Here is a 24,834-nt window from a genome sequence, read left to right as displayed (position 1 = left end):
GTTGAGTTGACAAGGAATTTGTTGGTTGCCGAAATACATGCATTAGCATGAGCTACTGCGTTATGTGGCTTTTCACGACCCAAAGACCTTATTTATAAAAATATATCCCTTTAAAGACAAGAATTCGGCATCGACCATCCAACCAGTACCTCCAGGAGGGTCGATTCTTCTCGCATAAGCACAATGTTCCACATCCGCGTCGCCCATTTTTGGAATCATCCCAACCTGGGCAACTCTCTCATCGATGCTCCCGTTTTGGGGCTAATACCAAATTTATCCTTCCCTCGGTCCATAATTTTGGGCAAGCACAGGCAACACACACACACACACACACACTAAGAGGAACGGTTGGGGACCATCACACACCACACACACGCTCGTTCAATTTCCCTGCGAAACATTTTCCCGGATAATCAATACACACACGCTAGGCCTAAGCCTTAATCCGATAATAATGACCATCTTAGTGCACCGGCAGCCAAGGATGGACGCGCTCACTTAATTGTGCAACCAAGAACAAACGATCGAATGAAGCCATAAATGAGCGATTGGGTGGTCGTCTGCCTCTCTGTGTTGCTGTTTTGCGCTGCGTGCAGTACAAGGTGTTGCGTGCCTACCTCCAGAGGAAGTCGTTCGTTTTGCGCGATCGTTCCCACTTTGGGCGTTCAGTGGGGATTAAGTTCATAAATCATTACCCGCAATCATTGCAATCGATGGCACAGGCGGGAGCGCTTCGGGTTTTGTGTTTTGACATCATCCTTGCAACGCTTGTTAAGAACAAACACCGACCGGCCATCCCCGGAAGGGGAGGAGATTGGTTAAAGCTCATCGGTGGAAAATGTGGACAATTCCATTTACGCTTGCGCTTGCATATCATTAGACACCACCGGGTATGCAGGAGCCTAAACATGGCGTGTCTTTCAATATTTCTTTACTCGTACAAGGAAACTTGCAGAATCGACAATTACAAGCGAAATAGCGCATGCACTATCGATATGCGACTTGATCACCTGCATACTTCACTTGGACTACTTAACGAGCAGCATTGCAGCAATACTGTATCTCCCCCTCGTGTATCTAGTATCCCGAAGTAGTGTGACATGATTGATCGGCAATAGACATCGCCCACCACCTCATACAACACACTACAGCTACTGGAATCAGTTCCGGCCAGTACCCAGCACGATCAAATCTCAACTCTCTTTTGGCGCCACCGCAACAAAAAAAACCCAACCACAGTATTCGATCCTCGACTCCAAACGACATCAGTAAAGGCATCGATCCACCAGCACCAGAAACTGTAACAAGCGGACAGAGGCAACACAACAAAAAAAACCGGATCAGACAGTTTTGGACCGCGATGTCGGTCTGGACCCCGTGCACTCGCCCCATAATCATGTGAGCGGTGTTAATTTATGCGCCAACTCTAATCTAAATTAGCATTAAAATTAATTGAAATAAATTACGATCCACTTCTGGGGCCTGCTGCTGGTGTCTGCTTTGCTGGGACCGTTAGGTCAGAAGGTTTCCCGCCTGGTGCTCGGTACCATTTGTGCCCTCCGGGGATCGCAGCCTGGACACGCTTGATTTTGTCCGGTTTATTATTGTTATTACCTTCATTATCGGGCGAGCGAGCGAGTGTGGTGCACGCGCAAGATCGCGATCGCGTATGCACCGAAATGACATAATCAGTGGCAAACGAGCAGGTATAGCAAGTCCCCGTGTCACCCCGGATGGTCGATTTATAATGACCACAGTGCTGCTTGCAAAACATGGCTAAAGGGCGGGGAGCTATGTACCTGTAATATTAATTACAGACTTGGTGCAGCAGCCCAACTTTAGCACGGTTTTATGCATCTTGTTATATCGATGTCTTTGCCTCGGATTGCTCCAGTGAGGCACGGATGGACATGCTTTTGCTCGATCAGCTAGTACACACTGATTGTAAGTTGCAGGCGACAGGCAACCAACACCAGGACTGGAATTACCACTGTACGTGCTCTTAACTGCAATCGTTTGGTTCGTTATTACTTTACACACGGCTGTATAATTCTTGCTTACCAACCTACGGAGCTTAGCTTTGGTGGACTTCATTATAGGTCACGAATTCCCACGCGACTGTACGGCGGAATCTTCCAAATGCAGACCTCAAATAAAGCAGCGTATGGACGCGATTGAGCTGCATCGGCAGCGTTCTGCACTTCGGCTGTTGGTTTGTGTGCAATGAGTGTGCAAGACCCGGTCGGCCCAATATTAATATTATGGCTTAATGCCAAATGAAGATCACTCTTCAAGGTGAAAGTTGGTTGGTTAGTACTCTCTTTACCCCCAGTGTGTCTCCACTGTGCCACTAAAACGTGGTCTTACTATAAAAAACAGGATTTCACCTGATTCAACTAAACCGACGTCGAGAAAGCAGAACCGCACAAAAAGGTAACCTAATTTGCTGGTTAATTTTTAAACACTGGATATCGCCACACTACAAAGTCGTCCGCAGAGCCAAAGTGACCGCGACCCCTCATCAGGTTCGGTCTGCTGCGCAGTGGAAATTAATAATCGAAAACAAATGGCACAAACAAACAAATGCGTCCTTTGTGTCTTCACTGGTAGAATTGCGGGCATATACACACAGGCAAGGACAATGAGGTACAACAGTGCCGCAGAACAGCAAGAGACGAACCTGCTCCCGGTGGACAAGCGGCAGCGATTAACTTCCATCTATGGAATTGGACGGCTGACACACACCGGGGACCACAGAAGACCGTTGCGAGAAGCACGGTGTGGAAGGGTGTTCATCCCACGCGTTGAGAGGCAGAAAACACTTTACCGCTGTTTATTTATGGCTGCCGAATGAGCACCGATCGCTGGAATGGGGGAATGGGTTTGTGGGAAATTATCGATGCCGGAGGGTAGAACGGTTTTTGGGGAGATTTGGTGGGAAATAAAGGAACCGTCCTCTAGACGGACCTGTCAAGTGTGAGACGTGTTCGCCCGGTAAGTCATTCATGGCTTTGCATACAAGTCTGCCCTTGTCTTAGCGGGGGAGCTTGGGTTAGGTCATACTCGTACTCGGCAGTAATTAGTAAAGCCCACCAGTAAAACCACTCTTGCGACACTACCAAGGGGGGTGTGTAGCTGTGGCAAATTGCCGTTCTGCCTACGGGACCCGGCTGCTAAGCTTCTTGTGCCTGGTAGCTAAATCATTCTAACAACCTCTGCAACAAGCCCGATGACACCTCGGAGAGCAGGGCGAGAGTTGTGCGAGATATTTACGACAGCTAGAGACGCCCACACCAAACGGCGCTGTTATTTTATACGCTCAAAACGCCACTCTAGGAGGAGCACCCTTTGGAGCTATCAGCACGGGGTGAAGGCGAATATTGGCACACCGGAGGGAGAAGAAACCTAGACCGAAGCCACCACTGGACGTTCCGCAAGCTAGGTAGCGATCGCACAGCCACAGCAGGGACTCGCTCGCCCGACTCTGGGGCGTCGGGCGTCGCTTGTAAATAAATCTTCATTAGCGTCCAGCTGATCCTCGGCCCGTTTGTCAAATTAAAGCTGATGAAGTGAGCAAATCATAATCTCTAGGGTACCCGTTCCCGTTCCGCACACCGGCCGTCCTTGCCGGAAGAAGTCCGAACGCGGGTGAGAGGATGGCTGTTTTATGTCTTTCTTCCGCCTTAATCATGGAGCACGGTTGTGACGGTTGTTCGTCACCCACCATAAATCACGCTCGCGAACAGTAACGATGCTTCTGCCTGGCCGATTGTGGCGGTGGACATCACACGGCAAGGAATGGTAGGAGTTGGCAAAAAACCCGCCCCCTGTGGTCAATTGCATAGAGCGGGTGATCAGTGCTAACAGTGTCACATCATCGACGGTACGGTGCCCACGCTTCGCTAATAGTTCGTTGTAAAATCATCATTTTGTACAATTAAGACACGATTGGTAGTACAGATTTACTGGTAGATTTGATAGAGACACAGGGTGATGTGAGTGAGTGAGTGTGTGTTAAGTGTACGAAGCAATTTAAGCTTTTTTGAAAAGCAATTCCGCGCACAACATGACACGTCGCTTAGGCATTTCCAAAGTCGATTCAAAAACCCGTTCTCGATCGATCGAAACAAAGACAATGTTGCAAAAAAGAGTTTCAACACCCTTCGGCGTCGTCGTTTTTTTACAATCCGTGAATCTACAACCGTGGCGACTGGTACTCCCAGAACGACCAGAACATACCGAACCGTCTAAAAAGCGCCCCGGTTGAAAGCTTACACAAAGTAACATTCAACACCATTCAACGCCAGTTGGCCGCACATTCCGCTTCCTTTTACGAGACTACCGAGCATGGGAGATCCCTCCAAACAAAGGGTAATTTACGATGACAATTGTAGAGCAATGTAAATAAAGACCACAAACCGTGGCACGCTCGTTCCGCCCGCGCAAACTGACCGTTTGAACTTGGCGCGCAAGAGCAGCGTAGTACGCGCGCGCCAACTGCGATCCGGTCGCGTGTCATTGTGCTTTGCTCGCCTGCCACTGCGTGAACGGTTTTGTCTAAGCGCGCAAACAAAAAACGCGAGCTCGAAGAGTTTTGGCCATTCTTTTTTCCAATGCATTTTTTGTGTTTGTTTCTTTATGATTTGGGAGGCAAAACGTTCACTACTTCAGTGTTCAGCAAGCGAGACAGAAATCGCTTTTAAAATTTCAAACGTACATTCGCTTGCTACACAAACAGCACAAGAATCTCGTGGGCAGCAGCAGCAGCAGATACCTTTCTTTTGTTTACTCAACAGTGTGTCCACAGTGGACACACACTGAAAACCACAACGATTTCTGCTCCTCAGCCACCCACAAAGCAGAGCGACAAATCTGGACATGAGCTTTCGGGATTGGGAGGTACATCGTTACGTACACCGCCGTTCGTTCGCCGGCGTACAAAAGATTCTAATGAATTGTTTAATTTTTGAAGAAAATTCTGGTTTGGGAATTAGTCTTTGCCGGATTTTGAAGGGTAAAAATGTGCCACTTCATTGTGCGAATTTAGCAGTGGGCATCCGAACGTTTTGTCTCCGGTGTCGGGGCGTGTGCTAAATTAATAAAAGAAAATGCGTCCGTTTTGGTGCGGAATCCACTGTGTGGGTGGCGAAATACTGCAACTTTGTTTCATAATTTGCGTCATGTAGTGTCGGGGAATGGAAGTAACTAAAGAAAGATTGCAAAATCTTATACATTCTGAGCTTAATGGTTGATCTTCGATTCTCTGCCAACTATTGAATATGTGCTTTATAGTTGGGACGTTTTTCCACATTTTTTTTTAATTTAGATTTTTTTTCTGTAATATCTTGAATCAATTCGAAAAGAATATTTGATCCCAAAAGCTAAAAACTGTTTTTTTGAATATCGAAAAACAACAACAAACAAATCTTCCATCTGTCATTACTGTCATCTCTGCCGATGTCGATGACAGATTGCTCGTGGTTACAAAATCAACTAAATATCTGCAGGTGCCTTTATCGTGCTCCGCAAAACAATTTAAGAAAAGCCAATAAATTCAATTTGTTATTTTGTTTCCTCCCTAGGAAGTGGAGTGGATGTTGCTTTCTTAGAATTACATCAAGATTAAGCGGATCCAACAAGGGTAATGTGCACAACATCTACCGCATGTGGTTTGCTTGCCGGTTCCAATGATTGTTTACGTCCTTATAGGTGCAGTAATACCGGGCCGAAAGCTGATCCGGAGTGTGCCGGAACCAAACAGACCGTAAAGAAGGGAACAAAACACTTCCGCAATGTTTCTTCGCCAACTAGCCGGGTTGTTGAAACCCTCAACCCTAAACACACTGATTGGTAAACATCTGCCACCCCAACTACAGCACGAGTCAGCATTAATCATTACCTACTTATCTCTACTTTTCAGAACCCCTTAAAATCGTACCACTTACCTCAAGGTGGAGTAACCCGTCCGCCGCATTTGCAAACCATCGATGGAGCAGCTCCAGCGCTGTAGCTCCGCTCGCCGACACCAAAAGCACACTTGAGACCGTAAACAAGCAGCTAGAGACGGGATCGGAAGGGCGACTGTTTGCGGTGGTGCAGCTGTGCGGCAAGCAGTTCAAAATCACTTCCGGTGATATTATCGTCGTTGAAGGCTACTGGCCACCGGAGGGTGGCGATCGTTTGCGGCTGGATAAGGTGCTGCTAGCGGGTAGCAAGGACTTTTCGCTGATCGGCCGTCCCCTGCTGACACCCGGTCTAGTCGATGTGCAGGCTACCATCATCGAGAAGACGCTCTCCCACACACGCACACACTTCCGCAAGAAGCGCCGAAAGCAGTACACGCGTATCAATTTCTACCGCACGCCGCAAACGATGATTCGCATCAACTCGATCGACATTAAGCGAAAGCTGAGCGATTCGGCGAGTGCGGAAGCCGCTGGGGAGGAACGGTTTTTCTAGCTTAAAAGCTTTGAAAAGGGGCTCATATGCAGTTAATAAATAGATCACCAAACTATTACAAACAATGCTTGTCTTACTTAAAGTTTTGGGAAATTAGTTTCAGTGGAACAATCTAGCCAACGGGAAGGAATCACCAACAGCACAATCTGGTAATCACAAAGGGCAATCGTTGGGCAAATGCTTTTTGCGCAAATACACATTGTTCACAATTAATTCAAATGCAAATACACATTGTTCACTCTTTTTATAAATCAATCAAAAAATAGCACTATAAAGCTGATTTCCTTTGAACAAACAAGAAAAACACGCTCATTTCTGCAACTCCAAGCAGCCACGACTTGTTCTAAACGTCTTTCCATTGAATTAGTACACACAGGGTGGTTCGCAACAAATCGATACGAATTGATTGGATCAATACGCTATACGAATTGGCTATAATATCCTTCTGATATAAAGTTTAAAATGATGATATTTATGTTTCAGTATGTAATTCACGTAAATCCACTTCATAATAGTGAAATTACGATTAATCAAAACACGCATTCCGTTTTAGAACATCTCAATCCTGCTCAAGCCAGCTTGAACACTTTCAAACCAGCAGCTGCTGTCATCCCGACCGACCTGTCAAAACTTTAAAGCAAACGGCTTGCCGGAACGAACGGTTTTATTTTGTAGCGCCTACTGACAAAACTTTCCTGCCATTATTCACTATCGCCTCCCCCGAAAAGAGCAGAAATTGTTCGAAAATGATGGACCCCGTGCTGCAACGCCACCTGAAGGGCCATCGGGGAAAGCTGACCGGCCTGTCGTTCAACCCGGAAGGGACGCGTTTTGTGACCAGCTCCACCGACCACTCCGCAATCGTTTGGACCAACAACGAACAGGTACGCTGCATGCGATTCGAGGCACACACGGACGTTGTGAACGATGTGTGCTGGTCCCCGGACGGTCGCATCATATCGACCGTCTCCAAGGACCGATCGGTGAAGATTTGGGTCCCGTCGATGCTGGGCAACAGTGACGAGTTCCGGGGCCACACGTCGAACGTGCGCTCGGTGGATTTCGATCCGACCGGCAAGAAGCTGCTCACCGCTTCCGACGACAAAACGGTCAAGCTGTGGAAGGTGTCCCGCAAGCAGTTTCTTTCCTCCTTCACCGGTCACACAAACTGGGTGCGTTGCGCACGGTTTTCGCCGAACGGTAAACTGATCGCCTCCTGCGGCGACGATCGCACGCTGAAGCTGTTTGATCCGGCGACCGGGCAGTGTGTGCACAGCTTCTACGATCAGAAGGGGGCAGGCTGTAAGGTGGCCTGGCATCCGGACAGTACCCTGGTGGCGATCGCTCTGGACAACTGCCGGGTAAAGATCTTCGACATAAACATAAGGAAATTGATCCAGTACTACCGCATATACGATGGGCCGGTAAATTCGCTCGATTTCCATCCGTCCGGCAACTATCTCATAACGGGCAGTGACGATGGTGTTACCAAAATCATCGATCTGCTCGAAGGCCGACAAATATTCACACTCACCGGCCATCGAGGTCCCGTCACGACGGTGAAATTTTCGAAAGATGGACAGCTGTTTGCGACCGGAAGTGATGATTGTCATGTAAGTTGAATCCCAACGGTTGATTGAGCCAACGCTGGAATATTCTACATCGCTTTCCATTTAGGTAATGCTTTGGAAGGCAAATCTGGATAATGACTCGGCACAAAACTCACTGTACACACCAGAAGGCAGTAGCTGCGAGAGTACACATCCGGCAGCCAGTGACCAGCGAAAGCTCAGCTTCAATCGCGACGTGAGCGAAGCACATGCCGATGACGACGACGAATCCGCCTACAGCTGCAACAAGGAAAACCTGCCCGATACGAGCATCTTTGTCGATGCGACAAAGACGGAAAATTTCAAAATATCGGACGCCGTCGAGGTTAGCGATTAGTTTCCTTCTTCATGCGTTAGGTTTAAGATCTTCCATTAATTTATGCCATCAGTGGGGGAACTTTGGAGGGAATCAGTGGGGGATTGAATTTTTACTTCTTGTTTCGCTTTAACTTGCTCTTACCTTATCATCAAAGGAAATCATAATCAAACTGAATAAACACTCTCCCAAAAACGATCCATCTGAAGCGGCCGGATTGAGTGTGAGTTTCACCGGAAAGCAGCGCCCTTCGCCGGCACGAACTTCGACAGTGCCGCGTCAAGTGCCCAGGTTGTCCACATACAATCGGGCTGATTTCGAAGAGCACGTGATCGTCTCGTTGAACAGTATCTGCCGAAGGATGGACAGTTTTCAGCGAAGAATATCCTTACTCGAAGACATTCTACTCGAACGATCGTAATCCAGAATCGAGGTAGAAGGTTCGACTTTAATCGTTTATTTTCATATTTTATTTTCCTCAGTCGTTATTCGCTTATTTTGATACTCCCTTTATAATATATCGTTGCAGTATAGTAAACAAAACATAAAAACATATTTTTAAACACAAAAGAGGTCTCTCCAGCGAATGTGTGGCTGATGGCTCTCTTATCGGTAATATCTTCGCGTGCTCGTTTCGTTCAAAGCAAAGGTGTTTGCACGTCCCAGCCTAGCACTGCCATCCTTGCCTTGAGCATGCTTAATTTTTCACCCCCACATAGCTTGTTTCCTTTCCCGTTTTCTTGATCGTTTCCAGCAGCTCGTCCGCGGTCAGCGACGATGTTACAAAAACCTTTTTGTTGTCCAAATCGATTTCAACCTTTTCCACTTTTTCTGCAAAAAAAAAGAAGGAAATCCAACCGATTCAATGCATCACGATACTGGTATCCAAGGGTAACCGATGCCAACTGTTGGCTATTTGCTTACCTTTCAGCTTGCCGAGCACCCGCTCGACGGCACCCGAGCAACCGGTGCAGGTCATTTCGACATTAAATTCGTGAACAGTCTGCAAAGGAAAGGGTTAAAAGTTTGTTAAGTTACAATTCCGTTGCGTCCATCTGTTAAATGATCAATCAATCGGGATCGGTTTTTCATGCTGCTGAGCATTCTTATCGCACAATGACACCGTAGCAGGGAGTTACATCGAGAGAACGCGATACCACGCGATGTGAGGAAGTGGTTCCGATGGGCAAGTACAGAGATTGCCGGAATGGGCCGTATAATCTAATCTGCCGCGATCTAAATGGACGTCCACTTACCATTATGTTCGTGTCGCTCGGCCGTTGAAAGGGAATTTCAATAGAGACAATTATTTAATAAGTCGGTGAGTCTGTCGAAGCGAAAGCAAAGAATATCTCTGAAGCAAATCGCTTTGTGGTGCACTTTAAACCCGTTGCAGCGTTGCAATAGTGAGAAGAGCAATCCAGTACACAGCGGGCACGTCACACAAGTGTTGCTAATAATATTGTGTCGTGGCTCGGACGAGGATCCAAAGAGCGTGCTTACGTGCTCGAAGCGATACAGAACAGTAAATAGCACGGTCTCAAAAGGGGGAAAGCTTGGGACGCACAAGAAATAGCCAGTCCGAGTTTGTTTGCGTTTTTGGCACACCAATCGGCCACGGATGATGCTGTTTGATTGTGTGCGTTGGTGCAGGCCCAAGGTGGATTAAACATATCAGGTGGTGGAATCTAGAGCATTTTGACAATTCGTCACTTGACGTAAGGTCCCTAGGATTCAAACGTTGGCAACATTAATTCAATTTGTTCATTATGTATCTTCCACATTTTTCAGATTAAATATGCTTTCAAAATATATTTTGTGATTTGCGAGTTCTTATTTAACATTAAAACTTACATTGAAGTGTGTAAAATCGTAAAATCCCTCAACTATGGCGACCCCCCAAAGGCTCATTTCCACCACACAAATCTCTTTAATCCACCTTGGGCTGAAACGATTTGACAACAGGGCAACCAAGGTTTAGATACAGCGCGACACCCACTCGGCCGCTGTTGTGAGGCTGTCTGTTTTCCCGAACCATCTCCGGCATTCCTTTTATTAGATTCGCTTGTGGATTGTTTAAAATTTCTCCGTTCAAACTGCTTATTGCAACAGCTTCTCTCGTACAGGACGTGTCGCAGATCGAACGCAGAACAGATTCAACGACCGACCGAAACATTCCCGTTCGTGCGTGTCGGAGCTTGTTGATTGCGTTGTCATATCGCGATTGTGTCGCTGCACAACAAACAAAGATTTCTTCGTCGGTGTGTTTTCGGTGTCTCCCCGCTTCGGTGAAATAAAGTTTGTTCCGGTTTAGTTTGTTTTCGCCCGTGCCGACAACGCTGAATGCCCTTCGTATCGCATAAACAAGTGGTGTGTTGCCCAGCCCAGCGCATTGAGTGAAGTTCCGTGGTCGAAAGTGGTTAGCGTTACGTGCACCTTCCCCCCCGCCCTTATTCGTATCAGTAAACTCCCCCCCGCCCCCCTCCACCACCACACAACACCATGCGTATCACCGTGATGGACGCCAGCTCCTCGGACATATCCACGTTCGAGGTGGCCGACGATATGGAGCTGGAAAATCTGATCGCCCTGTGCCGGATGGAGTTCAACATACCGGCCCACATGGAGCTCGGGCTGTCGGCCAAGCAGCGGATGCTGGTGGACCCCAAACAAACGCTCACACACTACGACGTGAAGGATGGCGATATGTTGCTGCTGCACAAGACCTCCGTCTCGCAGCCGGCCGGGGCAGCGACCGGGTCTTCGGCCGCCCGGGCCCGTCCAATGCTGCCGACCGGACCGTCCACACTGGAGGGTGGTGGTAAGCTCATTTGCAAATTTGCCAACTCATTAACAACGCGTTCGATCGATTCCATTTCCTTTCGCTTCTGGTCGGGTGACATTCCAAAGAAGAGGGAAGGAAAAAACACTCCCATGAATTTCCTTTTTTAGTGTCATGCCCGAAAGCAATCGCATTTCCAAATTTAAATCTCTGCCCATCGCGTGTGAATGCACTCTCTGGATAAATGGGCCACATGTTTCCATCTAGTAAATAAACAACCCACGCAGGAAGGAAAGAAGATTGTAAAACTGTTCTTCCACCGTTTCCACCGGCGGATCATCGGTTGTTTCGGGGTTTGCAGTAACAGAAAAATGCGAAAATTACGCGCGTCAACAAACAACTACGAGAGCGGATGCAGCACGACGATTGCGCGCCCAAAGCCTCTCCCACCCCCTTACTCCTATGTATTCTACGTTTTACTCACACACATACACACAAGCACGCTATGAGGGAGAACAGGGAGAAAGTGCAATGAACTGCATCGGCATGCACGGGCAAGCAGCGAACGCTCAGCACAACAGTAGCCGTGGTGTTTGCGTCGCTTTGCCATTTTCGCGCGAAAGATGACCTCAGAAAATAGAGCGAGCGCGCGCGAACGCGCACGCCCGCGTGCCGCCGCTTCCTTTGGCGCACTCACAGGTAGAGAGACCGACGTAGCGGAGACAGGACGATGATCTCGGTTTCGGTTTGCGTCGTACGCGTACAGATTTCAACCATCTGGGCCGTTGGATTCATGCGAATGTGAATTAATTTCTTTCGCGGGGGAAATGTATTGACTCATGCCACTATCGAGCCAAACAAGCCACAAAGGGCACAAAGAAAGCAGCCTCATTTTTGTTTCCCTTTGTTCAAACGCACGACAAATCACCCCAATGTTTAATTTACACGTCTGTCCTTTTCTGCTCTCCCCTCCCCTCCCCTCCTCCACAGAACCGGCAGTGTTGGCCAATCTGGACTTTAGCTCGATACAAGTACCTACCTCGATCCGTGCGGGTGCCGGTGGCAATGGTGGCAATGCTTCCTCCAGCGGCCTGAACCGTCCCTCGCCGTCCGTCGGCCTGGAGGACGATCCGGCCGTCGTGCGGGAAATGTTCCTCTCCAAACCGGACCAGCTGGCCTTGCTGAAGCAGAACAATCCGCGCCTGGCCGAGGCGCTACTGTCCGGCAACCTGGACACGTTCGCCAACGTGCTGCGGAAGCAGATTGCCGAGCGCATGGAGAAGCAGCAGCAGCGGCTCCGGATACTGCAGGCCAGCCCGTTCGATGCGGAGGCGCAGCGGCTGATCGCGGAGGAGATCAAGCAGAAAAACATCGAAGCAAATATGGAGGCGGCGATGGAGTACAACCCGGAAACGTTCGGCACGGTCGTGATGCTGTACATCAACTGCAAGGTAAATGGGCACCCGGTGAAGGCGTTCATCGATTCGGGCGCCCAGGCCACGATTATGAGTGCGGCGGCGGCCGAGCGCTGCAACATTATGCGCCTGGTCGACACGAGATGGGCCGGCATAGCGAAGGGCGTCGGCGTGCAGCGCATTATTGGTCGCATCCACATGGTGCAGATACAGATCGAGAAGGACTTTCTCACGTCCAGCTTTTCCGTGCTGGAGGAGCAACCGATGGATATGCTGCTCGGGCTGGACATGCTTAAGCGCCACCAGTGCAACATTGACCTCAAGAACAACGTGCTGCGCATTGGCACCACCGGCACGGAGACACCGTTTTTGGCCGAAGGCGATCTGCCCGAGTGTGCCCGGCTGACGGGCAGCCCGGAGGAGGAAAAGCGTGCGCTGGCCGAATCGGCCAAGCTGGCGGAAGAGCTTGCGATCAAGGAAGCGCTCAGCAAGAGCCAAAGCGATCAAGGTAATAGCACCCAGCATTGGGAGAGACATATACAGTTGAGCTTAACCCTCTCTAACACATGCCCTTTTTCCCACACACAGCTACGACGAGTGGCGCTGGCAGCAGTGGCAGCAGTAGCACAGCGGCAGCGACTACCACGACGACGACGACGACGGCTGCCGACCCAACACCGGCCACGACGACCACGCCACCCTCGACGGGACCGGAACCGATGCAGCAGGACGAGGAGGAGCCACCACTGACACTGCTGCCGACCGATCGCTTCACCGAGATGGACGTCGTCGAGCTGGAATCGATGGGCTTCAAGCGACAGATGGTGATTGACGAGCTGCGGGCAGCGAACGGGGACAAAACGCAGGCCACCTCGGGGCTGTTTGCGAAATTGGGATAATGCCGCCAGTACGTCACGAACACAAGCGGTACAAGCGGTACACAGAAGCGTAGGTAGGAGTGAAGAGATCTCGCGCACTGCCGGCAAGCGCCCGGAACACCCTCACACACAGATGACGGAAGAAAGATGCAAACCGTCTTTTAACCGTTTTTGTCTCTTTATGCACCCAAATCCGTCGTGCACCTCAGGTTGATTGGACGTGTTGCGTCTATGTGTGCTTATGCGCGCGCTCTTAACTTGTCTGTGTTTTGTGATTTTCCCCTTCGCGATGGTCACCATCGCCACACAGTGAAATGAGTCCTTTTGCAGCATAAACTTCTTGCACAAGACACAGTGCTTGCATTTGGCATATCGCAAACAAAGAGAGAGGGAGAGGGTTTAATGGTGAGATCATTTTCTTGATTAGTAGACTATTATAGTGTAAAGGTTGGTTTATTGCACAATGATTATATTATGTTTTCGCTCTCCACTTCATCCGGGAGATGGTGATCAAATTTATTTTGCTCAAAATTGTCTTGGCATCGACGACAATGACGAGTGCATGCAATCGAGAGCCGTTGGACTGAATTAATTTCCATGGGCAAGGAACATTGCTGTGTGTGTGTGTGTCTACTCCTTCCGCCCCATTGATACCTCGTAATGTTTCGCTTTGTTTGCCGTTTTTCTATGCTACTTTCTTCCCTCTACTCAAATTCTCTCCTCCTTTCGGTGGGCTTAAGGGTTTAACGAATTTTGTCTACTAGATAAGTGATACATATTAATAAAAACTGCTAGAACATTGCTCGAAAGATGAAGACAAGTGGAGGTTTAAAATTTATGTCTAAAACAACAATACTATCACTGCTTTCGATACGCCTGCGGATCAAACTTGTGGCCGATGCGGGAAGCAAGGTAATGTCCGAACTGCTTCAAATATTCCGGATTCTTGCCTAAGCGCTCCAACGCTTCCTTCCATAACCGGTCTGCCTCGGGGTTCTTGTGAAACTGATCCAACTTGCTACAGTCTTCGATCAGTTGGTTCACCACCTCAACGACATACGCCTCCACGATTGAAGTTTCGCTCGTCGTCAGCGGTTCGGACATGTTCTGCTCGTATTCGGTCGCAACGTTTTTCGACAGCTGCAGTAGCGTACGATTGAGGTCGAGTAGCTTCCGGAGGATCTGCTCGTAGCGCTGGCCCTGCTGCTGGTCCCGTTCCGCATTGAGCCGTCCCATCGCACGGCGTGCTTCGGTGTTGAGTCGAATGTTTTCCAACTCGTACAGTAAGCGCCGCTTTTCGTCCACACAATCGTTCAGTGCGGCTACCTGCCTGAGGTGTTTTGCCGACACCGATAGCACATCCGACTGCTCCGGACTGGGTGGCGACTTGGGGAATGGAAAGAGGTAAATGCGAATAAATTTGATTCGACTTTTGGAACATTAAATAAGAAAGAAAAACGTTCATTTAACCCTACCTGGTCAAGAGCAACGCGATAGTCGGGCAGCAGTTGCTCGTGATCATTGCCATCGATTGTAAACCGCACACGAAACATGGGAATGTCTTGATTTTCTATGCCGATTACTACTCCCGGAAAGCAGCCGTAGTTCGGAGAGAGCAGTGCCGCCCGCACCTTGCTGCCCACCTCGATCCGGCTCGGAATGATCGACGGTATGTCGTCGTCCAGGTATTCAATCATTGGATTTTCCATCAGAAAGCGCACCTTCTCGCGGCGCCGTTCCAGCGTGATGCGTTCCTGCAGTAGAAAAGCGGGCGACAGGCGACGAACTCGCGCCACCTTTCCGAACTCTTTGCGAATGTGGTTCCATTGCGGACGCTGCAGTGAACAGCGGTGCAGTGCCGGATAGTGCTGCCTTAGCAGTGTGCCAAAATCCACGCTTCTGCTGGGCTCCTCCGCGAACAGTGCCGCATCGATGTGGCTGTAGAACCATTCGCACATCATAAAGCGGTGAAGCTTTAAGTTGCCATGGCAACTGACCGGTTTAGGTTGGAGCTCGTGGGGGGATAATTTGCTGCGTTTGAAGATGGCACCTATCGCTGGCGAATTGTGGCAGGAAATGCTCGATGCTTCCGAACTGCTTTTCGAGTCATCCTCGGCACGTTCCAGGATCTCGGCTACTAAACTGGGCACTGCGCAGCTTTTGGAGGCAGTACTGCTGTTTGCTTGCGCCTCGTAGCAGGCCACTTCCTCGTACTCCAACTCCTCCAAACAATCATCAAGGGAGGAGCCCTGTGCAGAGTGCGGGAGTAAATCTTCCATCTGTGGTCTGCTGCCAGCTTCCGCCGAGGGCTGGTGCGCGGTTGACTCATCGGGTGGGTGAGTAGCTTGCCTTACCTCCTTTGCACATAAAAATACATCCAGACAACCATCCAGTACCGCCAGGGATTCGAGAGACCCATAGCTCTGCAGTAAGTCGTCCCTATATGCGTCTCCGGTAACCTCTTCCCGGGCCTGTCCAGTTCGTACATTACCCGTAACCGTTACCTGGTCGAGAGGATGTGCAGCCTTCTTGTCGTTCCTCTCGCTTACTACAGTTAATGGAGCGCTAGGTATTTGCCTCCGTGCTTCGAGGATGTTGTCCAAAGATGGCGGTTTGTTTTCCTTTTGATTCGATTGTTTTTCCGCACGAACTTGCCTCTTTCTCGCCGTAATACGTCCATGGTCGCTAGGTGCTTTTCCCGTTTGCCTTGTCGTTCTCATTTCTCGATGGGGTTTCCCTGTTTCACACAGTTTCTAGGATCAATACTCTGATCGATCTGCTCTGAACGACGTTCGTAAGACAAATGCCATGTTCTAATGAAGCATGTCCATACGTGATATTAAAAATTGCATGCTCAAGGTTGCTACATCATTGTTACAATCTGTATGTCTCGTGGTGCTATGAAAGAGACATGTGTGTACGTTCCTGATATCGAACATGGGCTCATTCAATTTCTTCCAAAAAATAAATTTACAGATCACAATCATTCGACACAGTTGAAGCATTGCAAGTTGTTTTGCCACTACATCAACGGCCAGGTTAAACCGCTATCCCAATCAAGGTATTTAGAAATGTGTACACACCTTGTTCGCGATTTATGTTTGCTGTCAAACGCAGCTGCAATTAGAGGGAGACAACAGAACAAGAAAAAAAAATCGATGGTGTTTGTTAGTAAACAGAGTAGCCGGTGTTCGGTCGCCGTAGCGAAACCCGTTGTTGCTTGCTGTGAAAAGTTTAGTTTCACATTTCTGCTGTTCGGACTGTTACACCAGTACAGACGTTCGTTTGTGTGTCGTCTCAATCTTCATCTGGTTTTATGATTAGCTTCGATCAGATCTTGCAACGTACGTACTACGATAGATGCAACAATGCACATGCATTTGTATGTAGTCAAACCATGTGCAATACGTGGTTATACATTGGCAGCCATTCCCTGAGAAAGAGCGATTGAGACATGATGCTCAAATTAGTGCGGTAAATATGTAAATATAAATTAAAACATTTATTTGTTCCGCCGTTTAGTTGAGCACCACTGAGTATGCCATAAATCGTATCGTTCACAGAAAAAATGTAAACAATCCAACGTCAACCGGTTTGTTGGTAGGCAATCGCGGTGCAGGTTGTGCTACGAAATGGCCCGTGCCGAGTCTAAATTTTACAATCGTTGCCGATTCTGCTTTAATCAGGACGAGGATAAGTTGATGCCCTTGTCGATAACACTGGACGCGACGCTAACGATCTTGGATGTAGAGCATTTTACGGGGCTTAATGTAAGTTTTCTCTCATCATTCTGTTGTTTTGGCTGGTAGAAAAGTAGGCAGGGTGGTGTCCGATATACCAACACTAAAGTTGTGCCACTAGTTGCAGGATTTAGATCGCGAAGACAAACCTTTCATGGTGTGTGAGGGATGTGACCGGCATGTTAATGTAAGTGTCGCGTTTCGAAACACTTGCCGTAGGAACGACGCGTTTTTCAAACAGGACCCGTGTAATGAATCTGCTGAAGATGACGACGATAAGGATGAAGCAATGGACACATTTGCCGGGCCAGCTTCGGAGGTGAGCATATCGGCGGACGAGACCGCCCCAGAGAAGGACGTCTTTGGCGATGAGGATACAGCAGAGAATCACGATATAGATGAAGAATCATCGGACGATTTTACATGGCCAGAAGCTCCCTCGCCAAAGGTAGAAAAGATCGTTCGTCGAAGGCTGCCAAAAACAGAATCCACTTCCCGACGAAAAAAGACAATACACAGGAGATGGCTTTGTACTATTTGTGGTTTGTTCATGACAAATTACACCAAACATATGCAAAGGCATATTGATCCAACTCCGTTTGCGTGCCCGCACTGTGATAAGAAAATGAGTGACTCTGCAAATATGAAGCGCCACATTGATGCCGTGCATTTGAAAATAGTCGTTGCAACGTGTGAAGAATGTAATTTGCCATTCTATGTAAAACCGGAATATAAATGGCATATGGTAAGTGTGTATCGCTGTTGTCATTTTCAGCATAATATCGGTATTTTCTTTCGCTTTCAGGTGCGCGTGCATGGTCAAGGGGACATGACACCGCGTTATAAATGCCAGTTTTGCCCGAAGGCGTTTTATTTCCATACCCGCATGCGAGTGCACATTGAACAGAGGCACTACGAACATCGAAACTACGTGTGTAAAATTTGTGGCACGCGATTTAAAACAAAGTATGATGGGGCTATTTACATCAGCAGCTATCTGTAGGAAAAAAATTAAATGTCTTTTATTATTTTAAATTTCAGCAATGCTCTTCTCGTACACAAGAAAATACATTCGTCTGAAGCGCACTACCAGTGCCGTATCCCAATGTGTTCGAGGCGATTCAGGAGCGCGAACGGTCGCAAACAGCACGAAATGACACACAGCGGCATCATTTTCGGATGCGACCAGTGCGACAAGCAGTATCGTAGCAGTGGGTTGCTTAAAGCACACGTGAGAAAATGCCATCCAAATCCATTGAAGGAAGAAGGTAGTGCATGAATAAAACGGAAGAGGTGTTTTCGATGATCAAAAATCAGCCATACCGGTGAACTCGTTCGACGAGAAACATTCGTCGCTCATGAGTGGACAGGGTTGTACCATTAGGTTGACTAGTACAAAATCTATACGTTTTTCTAATTTTTGATCTAGAGGGCTATGAAATGAGTGAAAATGAGCGTCGCGGCGAACGTTCCCAGGAATGAACGAGTTCGCCGGTACGGCTGATTGATTTTTTGTTCTCGAATAATTTAAGTTGAGCACCACTGAGTTTGCCATAAATCATATCCTTGACAGAAAAAATGTAAACAATCCAACGTCAAACAGTTTGTTGGTAGGCAATCGCGGTGCAGGTTGTGATACGAAATGGCCCGTTCAGAGTCGAAATTTTACAATCGTTGCCGATTCTGCTTGAATCAGGACGAGCAGAAGCTAATGCCCTTGTCGATCACACTGGACGCGACGCTAACGATCTTGGATGTAGAGCATTTTACGGGGCTTAATGTAAGACTTCTCTCATCATTCTATTGTTTTGGCTGGTGGAGTCCGATGTACCAACACTAAAGCTGTGCGGTTTTTTGCAGGATTTAGAGCGCAAAGACAAACCTTACATGGTGTGTGAGGGATGTGACCGGCATGTTAATGCTTGTGTCGCGTTTCGAAACACTTGCCGTAGGAACTACGAACTTTTCAAGCAGGAACAGTGTAATGAAATTGTTGAAGATGACGACGATAAGGATGAAGCAATGGGCACATTTGCCGGGGCAGCTTCGGAGGTGAGCATATCGGCGGACGAGACCGCCCCAGAGAAGGACGTCTTTGGCGATGAGGATACAGCAGAGAATCACGATATAGATGAAGAATCATCGGACGATTTTACATGGCCAGAAGCTCCCTCGCCAAAGGTAGAGAAGATCGTCCGCCCAAGGGTGTCGAAAACAGAATCCACTTCTGGACGAAAAAAGAAAATACGCAGGAGATGGCTTTGTTCTATTTGTGGTTTGTTCACGCTGAAATACATCAAGCATATGCAAAAGCACATTGATCCAACTCCGTTCGCCTGCCCGCACTGTGATAAGAAAATGAGTGACCCTTGCAATATGAAGCGCCACATTGCTGTCGTGCATTTGAAAATAGTCGTTGCAACGTGTGAAGAATGTAATTTGTCATTCTATGGAAAGCCGGACTATAAATGGCATATGGTAAGTGTGTATCGCTGTTGTCATTTTCAGCATAATATCGGTATTTTCTTTCGCTTTCAGGTGCGCGTGCATGGTCAAGGGGACATGACACCGCGTTATAAATGCCAGTTTTGCCCGAAGGCGTTTTATTTCCATACCCGCATGCGGGTGCACATGGAACAGAAGCACTACGAACATCGAAACTACGTGTGTAAAATTTGTGGCATGCGATTTAAAACAAAGTATGATGGGGCTATTTACATCAGCAGCTATCTGTAGGAAAAAAATTAAATGTCTTTTATTATTTTAAATTTCAGCAATGCTCTTCTCGTACACAAGAAAATACATTCGTCTGAAGCGCACTACCAGTGCCGTATCCCAATGTGTTCGAGGCGATTCAGGAGCGCGAACGGTCGTAGGCAGCACGAAATGACACACAGCGGCATCATTTTCGGATGCGACCAGTGCGACAAGCAGTATCATAGCAGTAGTTTGCTTAAAGCACACCTGAGAAAATGCCATCCAAAAACAGAGGAGGAAAGTGGTGCATAAATAAGGGCCGTGTCTCTGCTTCATTGCATGCGATTTGACATCGTGCTGTCAAACGCTTTTTCGATTCATATTGCTTATTTGATGATTATTTGATTATGTGATGATTTTTAATAGTTTAACGATTATGAAAAAAATAGTTTGAGGTTTTTCGTTCAAAACACCACACAGATGCGGCGTGCGACGTTATCTGTCCAATTCCGATAAAATCGCATCCGATGAAGCACAGACACGGGCTTAAAGAACAGCTGTGGTTGCTAACCACTGGTGTTGCTATAAACATTGGACACGGTTTTATGGCATCGTCGCGCTGTCATCGACCCTGTTGCCTGAAGGGTTAGCGGGTTTGTTATTAAACAACAGCGAGGTGTGTGTGCGCTTGGCGATGGCTGTTCCAGCAAAATTAGGGAATATTTGTAGATTTTGCCTCAACCAGAAGCAGGACCAACTGGTTCCACTCATCACGATCGTGGACAGTTCGCTTACGCTAGAGAACATAGAAAGATTTACCGGAATTGAGGTAAGATCATGCTACCGACAATGTTCCGCATTCGCAGGTGTTGCATACATTCGTGTCCTTTCCCGTCGCTCTTTGTAGAACCTAGAGGAGGAAAGCAAACAGTACGCCTCGTGCAGCGACTGCCATATGGCGCTGCTCAGTTCCGTGTCCTTTCGCAACTCGTGCCTGGCAAATGAAGCACTCTTCAGGGAGCTGTGCACCGTAGTGGAGGAACATCTCGACGATGACGAGGCAGATGAGTTTGTGGTCGAGGAACTGCAGGAAACGGTCTCGGAAATGGAATTCATTGTGGTAAATAATCGCAAAAAACGGAAAGCGACTGAAAGGAAGGAATCGCCGGCAGGCAAAGCGCTAACGTGCAGCAGAACCACGCGAAGGGTGAATGACGGAACGAAGCCTGACACCGATTACTGTGCGAACCGGATCGAGCTCGGTGAACCGTTCTCCTCCGACGAGGAGCAAAGGTCGACCCGGGCAGGCCAGGTGATACTGGACAAGGAGGCACTGTTTGCCGAGAGTTTGCGGCTTATACGAGAGGCACAGGAACGGAACGTGCATGCCACGGCGGAAACCCTCGAGTCCGCGGGCGATGAGAGCAATGATTCAAGTCATGCGCCACCCGTTGCTAGCGAGCGGCACCCGAGAGCTCCCAAAATGCAGCTGTGTGAGGTGTGCGGCAAGGTGGTGCAGAAGCTGAGCGAACACATCGCGATCCACACGAAGGAAATGAGGTACGCGTGCCCGCACTGCCCGGTGAGGATGGCCAACCATGCGAATCTGTACCGCCACGTGCAGGCCGTCCATCTGAAGCGGGTGGTGAAATCATGCGAAATTTGCGCCAAGGGATTCACCAGCAACGCGTCGTACAAATCACACATGGTACGTGTCAAAGCACTGTTTAATCGGAACGAACCGAGTTATTAAGTGTTTAGTTTTACTGGCTTTTCAGCGCTCGGAGCATGGGATTGGTGAAACGTACGAGTGCAAGCTATGCCCGAAGAAGTTCAACCATCCGGGCAACTATCGCGTACATTTTATCCGTTGCCATAGCGACGTAAGGAAATTCACCTGCACGATCTGTGGGAAGCAGTTCAAAGAAAAGTAAGCATTCGGTGGCACGTGAAAGGGTTACGGTTCCATCGTTTTTATTAATTGCTCTGTGTGTGTGTGTGTTCTTGCAGGCGCGATCATCGAAACCATCAGCGAGTACACTCGGACGACAAACCCTTCGCCTGCAGCCAGTGCCCGAAGCTGTTCAAAAGCGATTACGCCAGGAAAACGCACGAACTGACGCACAGCGGTGTAGTGTTTCGGTGTGCACACTGTGATAAAGGATACCGCTACAAATGCCTACTAAACATACACATAAGGAAGGACCATACTGCAACAATAAAGCAAGAAGGCACTAACGATTGACACACACACACGTTGGTCACCAACAGGTAACAGAGCGAGGCGAATACATTCCATTCTGTTATTCTATTTGAAGGTAATTCAACCAAATGCTCGATGTATACCGAAAAACGTATAGAAAAGGGTGCTTTTACGCGACCGTGATTTATTTGTTCGTTACTTATTGTTAAATTCACTTTACTTTTACTTAACAAACTCAGCGGCTACACTCCATTGCCTCACTGCTCAATGTCCGAATCCACATCGTCGGGATTCATGATTCGAATTTCTAGCAACGGTTCCTGCTTCACGATATCGTCATAGCTACCGGCAAAGTCTTCGTAAGCTTCCTGCTCCTCTATACTGTCGCCATTGTACACCACGTGCACCACACTGTCCTCTTCATTCGTTTGCGATTCTGCCTCCGTTTCCTCGTACTCCTCCAGGATGCTGATATTTTCCTCTCCGCCCTGTTCCTCGTTCTCTTCCTCCTCTTCCTCGCCTTCATTCTCCTCCTCCTCTTCCTCCTCTTCCCCTTCATCGTCTAGTTCTTCTTCCTCCTCTTCCCGTTCGTCTTCCTCTTCCTCCCCGGCATATTCCTCGTCCGATTCGGCCCGCGGCCTTTTCCCTTGTGACTGTGTTGGGGCTCGATTCGTGGTCGTCACGTTGTTACCATCATCGTATAAGAGATATTCTACAAAAAGAAAAGCATTAAATAACGAACCATCAAACAATCGCAATTCCAACCCCTTTCCGGTCCAGCTACTTACCTCCTTCACTTTTAACCGGCATGTCAGAGTGGTCCGCTTTCACGTGCGCATTCAGTTTCGCACTGGTCGCAAAGCCTACATCGCACAGTTCGCACAGGTACGCCAGGCGGTGGGTCCGCCGGTGCAAACGAAGCGCCTTCTTGTAGCGGAATGTTTTGCTGCACACGTTGCAGCGGTGCACATTGTCCGAGCACGGTTTGGCCTGATGTTTCTGGAGCGCGTTGCGCGAAACGAAGCACATGGTACAGTTCGGGCACGCGAACGGTTTCTCCTGCGCGTGAATGCGCTTGTGCACGCAGAGGTAGGATTTCTGCGTAAAACACTTTCCGCACAGATCACAGGCGTAGGGTTTTTCGCCTATGGAAGGAGGAACAAAAAACGCTATAATATTAAAAACAATGCCACTCGACTCGACGAGTGCGTGGAAAGGGGCCAACCCTACCGGTGTGTGTGCGCTCGTGCCGTTCGAGATTGGCCTTCTGGGCGAAGGTTTTGTCGCAGGTGGAACACTCGAACGGTCGCTCGTTCGTGTGCGATCGCATGTGCACGTCGAGCGAGGTCTGCTCGACGTACGCCTTCGAGCAGACGGTGCAGGTGAACATGTTGCGCTGGGCGTGAAACCGCTTGTGCCGCGACAGCGAGGTGCCGTACTTGAACGATTTGCCGCACTCGCTGCAGAGGTGGGTTTTGGTTTCGCTGTTCCGCAGCTCGCCCGTGTGCTTCAGCATGTGCTTCTTCAGGTTGGACTTCTCGAGGAAGGACGCACTGCACTCGGTGCAGCCGTGCGGCTTCACCACAAAGTGCGTGCGCATGTGTCGCTTCAGCTGCTTCTCGGCCTGGAACTCTTTCGGGCACTGCGGACAAAAGAGTCTCTTGGGCAGGAGCCGCTTGACCGGGCTGCCACTCACGGCGCTACCTGCCGGCGCTGCCCCATCGTCGTTTTGTGACGACGAGTCGGCCTCCTTCACGTACGTCCCGTCCTCCGCCAGTATGTACGTGTCCGTATCATCTGGCCGCGTCTCGACCGCGTAGCTACGCAGCGTTACGTCCGTGTTTTCGCACTGCACCTTGAAGAAGTGCGAGCGGCGGATCTGCAGCACGCACGGCACACACAGTTGGGACGGAAGCCCATCGTTCCGGTGCACATTCAGCCCCGTGACGGCGTTCAGCATCGCGAAGAGGTTTGTGTCGAACAGGGGCTTCATGCGCGGCTTGCTTGCCATGCAGCAGCGGCAGATTTCGCCAAACATTAGATCCTCCATCGCCGACGATGACGCCATCGCGCGAAGGCTCGCTCTCTGGGCGGTCAACCGTGCGGGGATGATAATGTTGCCCTCGACGCACTCTACGGTAGGTGGGTATGCGACCTTTAGCGCAAGATATTCGCGCGATTGGAGCTGCTACAATGAAGAAAGGGATAATTATTTCTGCGCCAAATAACAACACTGTGGATGGATTGTTTTTACAATTTTTGGTACGGCCAAGGTGTGTTGACAAGCCTGCTGTGTTGACGCGTTGACAGTTTGATTCAAATTGACAGCTGGGGAGACAGTCCATTTCAATCGCATGGATGACAAGCTTCCGGAGTCGGAGTCCGATCCGACTGCGATAATTTCGGAACCGACCCCGGACCGAATCGTCCGGAGTTCCGGACAGCATAATTCAGAGTCTCCAGAGTCGACTGGAGTCGTCCTGTTGACTCCGACCACGAACAACTCCGGATGACTCCGGACGACTCCGAAGGACTCCGGACGACTCCGGATATCTCCGATTTCGGACGACTCCGGACGACTCGGGAACTCCGGACGACACCGGGGCTCCGGGAGCACCTTCCAAACGACTCCAGTCGACTCCGAATGACTCCCGACGACTTCGAACGACTCCGGACGTCTCCAAATCTGAATAACTCCGGATAACTCCAAATGACTCCAGATAACTCCGGACCA

General features: G+C 49.0%; 9 protein-coding genes across 12 annotated transcripts; 6 read left to right on the top strand and 3 right to left on the bottom strand.

The window, feature by feature from the left end:
* The first annotated feature begins 5,427 nt into the window (after positions 1 to 5,427).
* LOC1280635 (large ribosomal subunit protein bL21m) lies at positions 5,428 to 6,521 on the top strand. 2 transcript variants are annotated; one of them, XM_001689213.2, is made up of 4 exons: positions 5,428 to 5,507; positions 5,583 to 5,641; positions 5,710 to 5,850; positions 5,921 to 6,521. In XM_001689213.2, the coding sequence occupies exons 3-4, from the start codon at positions 5,793 to 5,795 to the stop codon at positions 6,457 to 6,459; spliced, it is 597 nt and encodes a 198-aa protein (XP_001689265.1). In that variant the 5' UTR covers positions 5,428 to 5,507; positions 5,583 to 5,641; positions 5,710 to 5,792; the 3' UTR covers positions 6,460 to 6,521. The 2 variants fall into 2 exon arrangements, with proteins under 2 accessions (XP_001689265.1, XP_001689266.1); XM_001689214.2 differs by having other exon boundaries at positions 5,439 to 5,641.
* A 557-nt stretch (positions 6,522 to 7,078) lies between these two features.
* Positions 7,079 to 8,583, top strand: LOC1280633 (POC1 centriolar protein homolog). The gene is made up of 2 exons (XM_320491.5): positions 7,079 to 8,072; positions 8,137 to 8,583. The coding sequence occupies exons 1-2, from the start codon at positions 7,206 to 7,208 to the stop codon at positions 8,404 to 8,406; spliced, it is 1,137 nt and encodes a 378-aa protein (XP_320491.4). The 5' UTR covers positions 7,079 to 7,205; the 3' UTR covers positions 8,407 to 8,583.
* A 243-nt stretch (positions 8,584 to 8,826) lies between these two features.
* LOC3291490 (copper transport protein ATOX1) lies at positions 8,827 to 10,032 on the bottom strand. The gene is made up of 3 exons (XM_552182.4): positions 9,642 to 10,032; positions 9,310 to 9,388; positions 8,827 to 9,216 (listed from the first exon to the last, which is right to left on the bottom strand). Exons 1-3 carry the CDS (start codon positions 9,642 to 9,644, stop codon positions 9,083 to 9,085), a joined length of 216 nt encoding a protein of 71 aa, XP_552182.3. The 5' UTR covers positions 9,645 to 10,032; the 3' UTR covers positions 8,827 to 9,082.
* Positions 10,033 to 10,335: 303 nt separating this feature from the next.
* On the top strand, positions 10,336 to 14,280 carry LOC133392866 (protein DDI1 homolog 1). Its single transcript, XM_061655152.1, has 3 exons — positions 10,336 to 11,206; positions 12,158 to 13,090; positions 13,171 to 14,280. The coding sequence occupies exons 1-3, from the start codon at positions 10,888 to 10,890 to the stop codon at positions 13,479 to 13,481; spliced, it is 1,563 nt and encodes a 520-aa protein (XP_061511136.1). The 5' UTR covers positions 10,336 to 10,887; the 3' UTR covers positions 13,482 to 14,280.
* On the bottom strand, positions 13,928 to 16,297 carry LOC133392865 (uncharacterized). The gene is made up of 2 exons (XM_061655151.1): positions 14,936 to 16,297; positions 13,928 to 14,846 (listed from the first exon to the last, which is right to left on the bottom strand). Exons 1-2 carry the CDS (start codon positions 16,178 to 16,180, stop codon positions 14,319 to 14,321), a joined length of 1,773 nt encoding a protein of 590 aa, XP_061511135.1. The 5' UTR covers positions 16,181 to 16,297; the 3' UTR covers positions 13,928 to 14,318.
* A 307-nt stretch (positions 16,298 to 16,604) lies between these two features.
* LOC1280637 (zinc finger protein 709) lies at positions 16,605 to 18,513 on the top strand. Of its 3 annotated transcripts, none has more exons than XM_061660755.1 (5): positions 16,605 to 16,934; positions 17,024 to 17,230; positions 17,310 to 17,945; positions 18,006 to 18,166; positions 18,242 to 18,513. In XM_061660755.1, exons 3-5 carry the CDS (start codon positions 17,355 to 17,357, stop codon positions 18,477 to 18,479), a joined length of 990 nt encoding a protein of 329 aa, XP_061516739.1. In that variant the 5' UTR covers positions 16,605 to 16,934; positions 17,024 to 17,230; positions 17,310 to 17,354; the 3' UTR covers positions 18,480 to 18,513. The 3 variants fall into 3 exon arrangements, with proteins under 3 accessions (XP_061516739.1, XP_061516738.1, XP_061516737.1); XM_061660754.1 differs by having other exon boundaries at positions 16,605 to 16,942; positions 17,322 to 17,945; XM_061660753.1 differs by having other exon boundaries at positions 16,606 to 16,934; positions 17,322 to 17,945.
* A 156-nt stretch (positions 18,514 to 18,669) lies between these two features.
* Positions 18,670 to 20,376, top strand: LOC133393864 (histone-lysine N-methyltransferase MECOM-like). The gene is made up of 4 exons (XM_061660756.1): positions 18,670 to 18,980; positions 19,061 to 19,678; positions 19,739 to 19,899; positions 19,975 to 20,376. Exons 1-4 carry the CDS (start codon positions 18,843 to 18,845, stop codon positions 20,207 to 20,209), a joined length of 1,152 nt encoding a protein of 383 aa, XP_061516740.1. The 5' UTR covers positions 18,670 to 18,842; the 3' UTR covers positions 20,210 to 20,376.
* Positions 20,377 to 20,530: 154 nt separating this feature from the next.
* On the top strand, positions 20,531 to 22,172 carry LOC133393863 (zinc finger protein 37-like). The gene is made up of 4 exons (XM_061660752.1): positions 20,531 to 20,726; positions 20,805 to 21,605; positions 21,676 to 21,827; positions 21,908 to 22,172. The coding sequence occupies exons 1-4, from the start codon at positions 20,592 to 20,594 to the stop codon at positions 22,140 to 22,142; spliced, it is 1,323 nt and encodes a 440-aa protein (XP_061516736.1). The 5' UTR covers positions 20,531 to 20,591; the 3' UTR covers positions 22,143 to 22,172.
* An 82-nt stretch (positions 22,173 to 22,254) lies between these two features.
* Positions 22,255 to 24,388, bottom strand: LOC133393862 (zinc finger protein 70-like). Its single transcript, XM_061660751.1, has 3 exons — positions 23,331 to 24,388; positions 22,889 to 23,245; positions 22,255 to 22,812 (listed from the first exon to the last, which is right to left on the bottom strand). The coding sequence occupies exons 1-3, from the start codon at positions 24,166 to 24,168 to the stop codon at positions 22,358 to 22,360; spliced, it is 1,650 nt and encodes a 549-aa protein (XP_061516735.1). The 5' UTR covers positions 24,169 to 24,388; the 3' UTR covers positions 22,255 to 22,357.
* Positions 24,389 to 24,834: the final 446 nt, after the last annotated feature.

This window comes from Anopheles gambiae, chromosome 3 (genome assembly GCF_943734735.2).
Source record: "Anopheles gambiae chromosome 3, idAnoGambNW_F1_1, whole genome shotgun sequence".
Taxonomy (NCBI): Eukaryota; Metazoa; Arthropoda; class Insecta; order Diptera; family Culicidae; genus Anopheles; species Anopheles gambiae.
Note: the sequence above shows the minus strand (reverse complement) of the source record. Positions and strands in the feature narration are given on the sequence as shown.

Bases quoted from the DNA above. Each gene is read 5' to 3' on its own strand.
- LOC1280635 (XM_001689213.2), top strand. From the start codon at position 5,793: ATGTTTCTTCGCCAACTAGCCGGGTTGTTGAAACCCTCAACCCTAAAC. The intron at 5,851-5,920 runs GTAAACATCTGC...TCTACTTTTCAG, and splicing joins AACCCTAAACACACTGATTG to AACCCCTTAAAATCGTACCA.
- LOC1280633 (XM_320491.5), top strand. From the start codon at position 7,206: ATGATGGACCCCGTGCTGCAACGCCACCTGAAGGGCCATCGGGGAAAG. The intron at 8,073-8,136 runs GTAAGTTGAATC...CTTTCCATTTAG, and splicing joins CCGGAAGTGATGATTGTCAT to GTAATGCTTTGGAAGGCAAA.
- LOC3291490 (XM_552182.4), bottom strand. The intron at 9,217-9,309 runs GTAAGCAAATAG...TTTTTTTTGCAG, and splicing joins GGTGCTCGGCAAGCTGAAAG to AAAAAGTGGAAAAGGTTGAA.
- LOC133392866 (XM_061655152.1), top strand. From the start codon at position 10,888: ATGCGTATCACCGTGATGGACGCCAGCTCCTCGGACATATCCACGTTC. The intron at 11,207-12,157 runs GTAAGCTCATTT...CCTCCTCCACAG, and splicing joins GTCCACACTGGAGGGTGGTG to AACCGGCAGTGTTGGCCAAT. The intron at 13,091-13,170 runs GTAATAGCACCC...TCCCACACACAG, and splicing joins CAAGAGCCAAAGCGATCAAG to CTACGACGAGTGGCGCTGGC.
- LOC133392865 (XM_061655151.1), bottom strand. From the start codon at position 16,180: ATGAGAACGACAAGGCAAACGGGAAAAGCACCTAGCGACCATGGACGT. The intron at 14,847-14,935 runs GTAGGGTTAAAT...CCATTCCCCAAG, and splicing joins ATCGCGTTGCTCTTGACCAG to TCGCCACCCAGTCCGGAGCA.
- LOC1280637 (XM_061660754.1), top strand. From the start codon at position 17,093: ATGGCCCGTGCCGAGTCTAAATTTTACAATCGTTGCCGATTCTGCTTT. The intron at 17,231-17,321 runs GTAAGTTTTCTC...TTGTGCCACTAG, and splicing joins AGCATTTTACGGGGCTTAAT to TTGCAGGATTTAGATCGCGA. The intron at 18,167-18,241 runs GTATGATGGGGC...TTTAAATTTCAG, and splicing joins GGCACGCGATTTAAAACAAA to CAATGCTCTTCTCGTACACA.
- LOC133393864 (XM_061660756.1), top strand. From the start codon at position 18,843: ATGGCCCGTTCAGAGTCGAAATTTTACAATCGTTGCCGATTCTGCTTG. The intron at 19,679-19,738 runs GTAAGTGTGTAT...TTTCGCTTTCAG, and splicing joins CGGACTATAAATGGCATATG to GTGCGCGTGCATGGTCAAGG. The intron at 19,900-19,974 runs GTATGATGGGGC...TTTAAATTTCAG, and splicing joins GGCATGCGATTTAAAACAAA to CAATGCTCTTCTCGTACACA.
- LOC133393863 (XM_061660752.1), top strand. From the start codon at position 20,592: ATGGCTGTTCCAGCAAAATTAGGGAATATTTGTAGATTTTGCCTCAAC. The intron at 20,727-20,804 runs GTAAGATCATGC...CGCTCTTTGTAG, and splicing joins AAAGATTTACCGGAATTGAG to AACCTAGAGGAGGAAAGCAA. The intron at 21,606-21,675 runs GTACGTGTCAAA...CTGGCTTTTCAG, and splicing joins CGTCGTACAAATCACACATG to CGCTCGGAGCATGGGATTGG.
- LOC133393862 (XM_061660751.1), bottom strand. From the start codon at position 24,168: ATGGCGTCATCGTCGGCGATGGAGGATCTAATGTTTGGCGAAATCTGC. The intron at 23,246-23,330 runs GTAGGGTTGGCC...CTCCTTCCATAG, and splicing joins GCACGAGCGCACACACACCG to GCGAAAAACCCTACGCCTGT. The intron at 22,813-22,888 runs GTAAGTAGCTGG...TTCTTTTTGTAG, and splicing joins GCCGGTTAAAAGTGAAGGAG to AATATCTCTTATACGATGAT.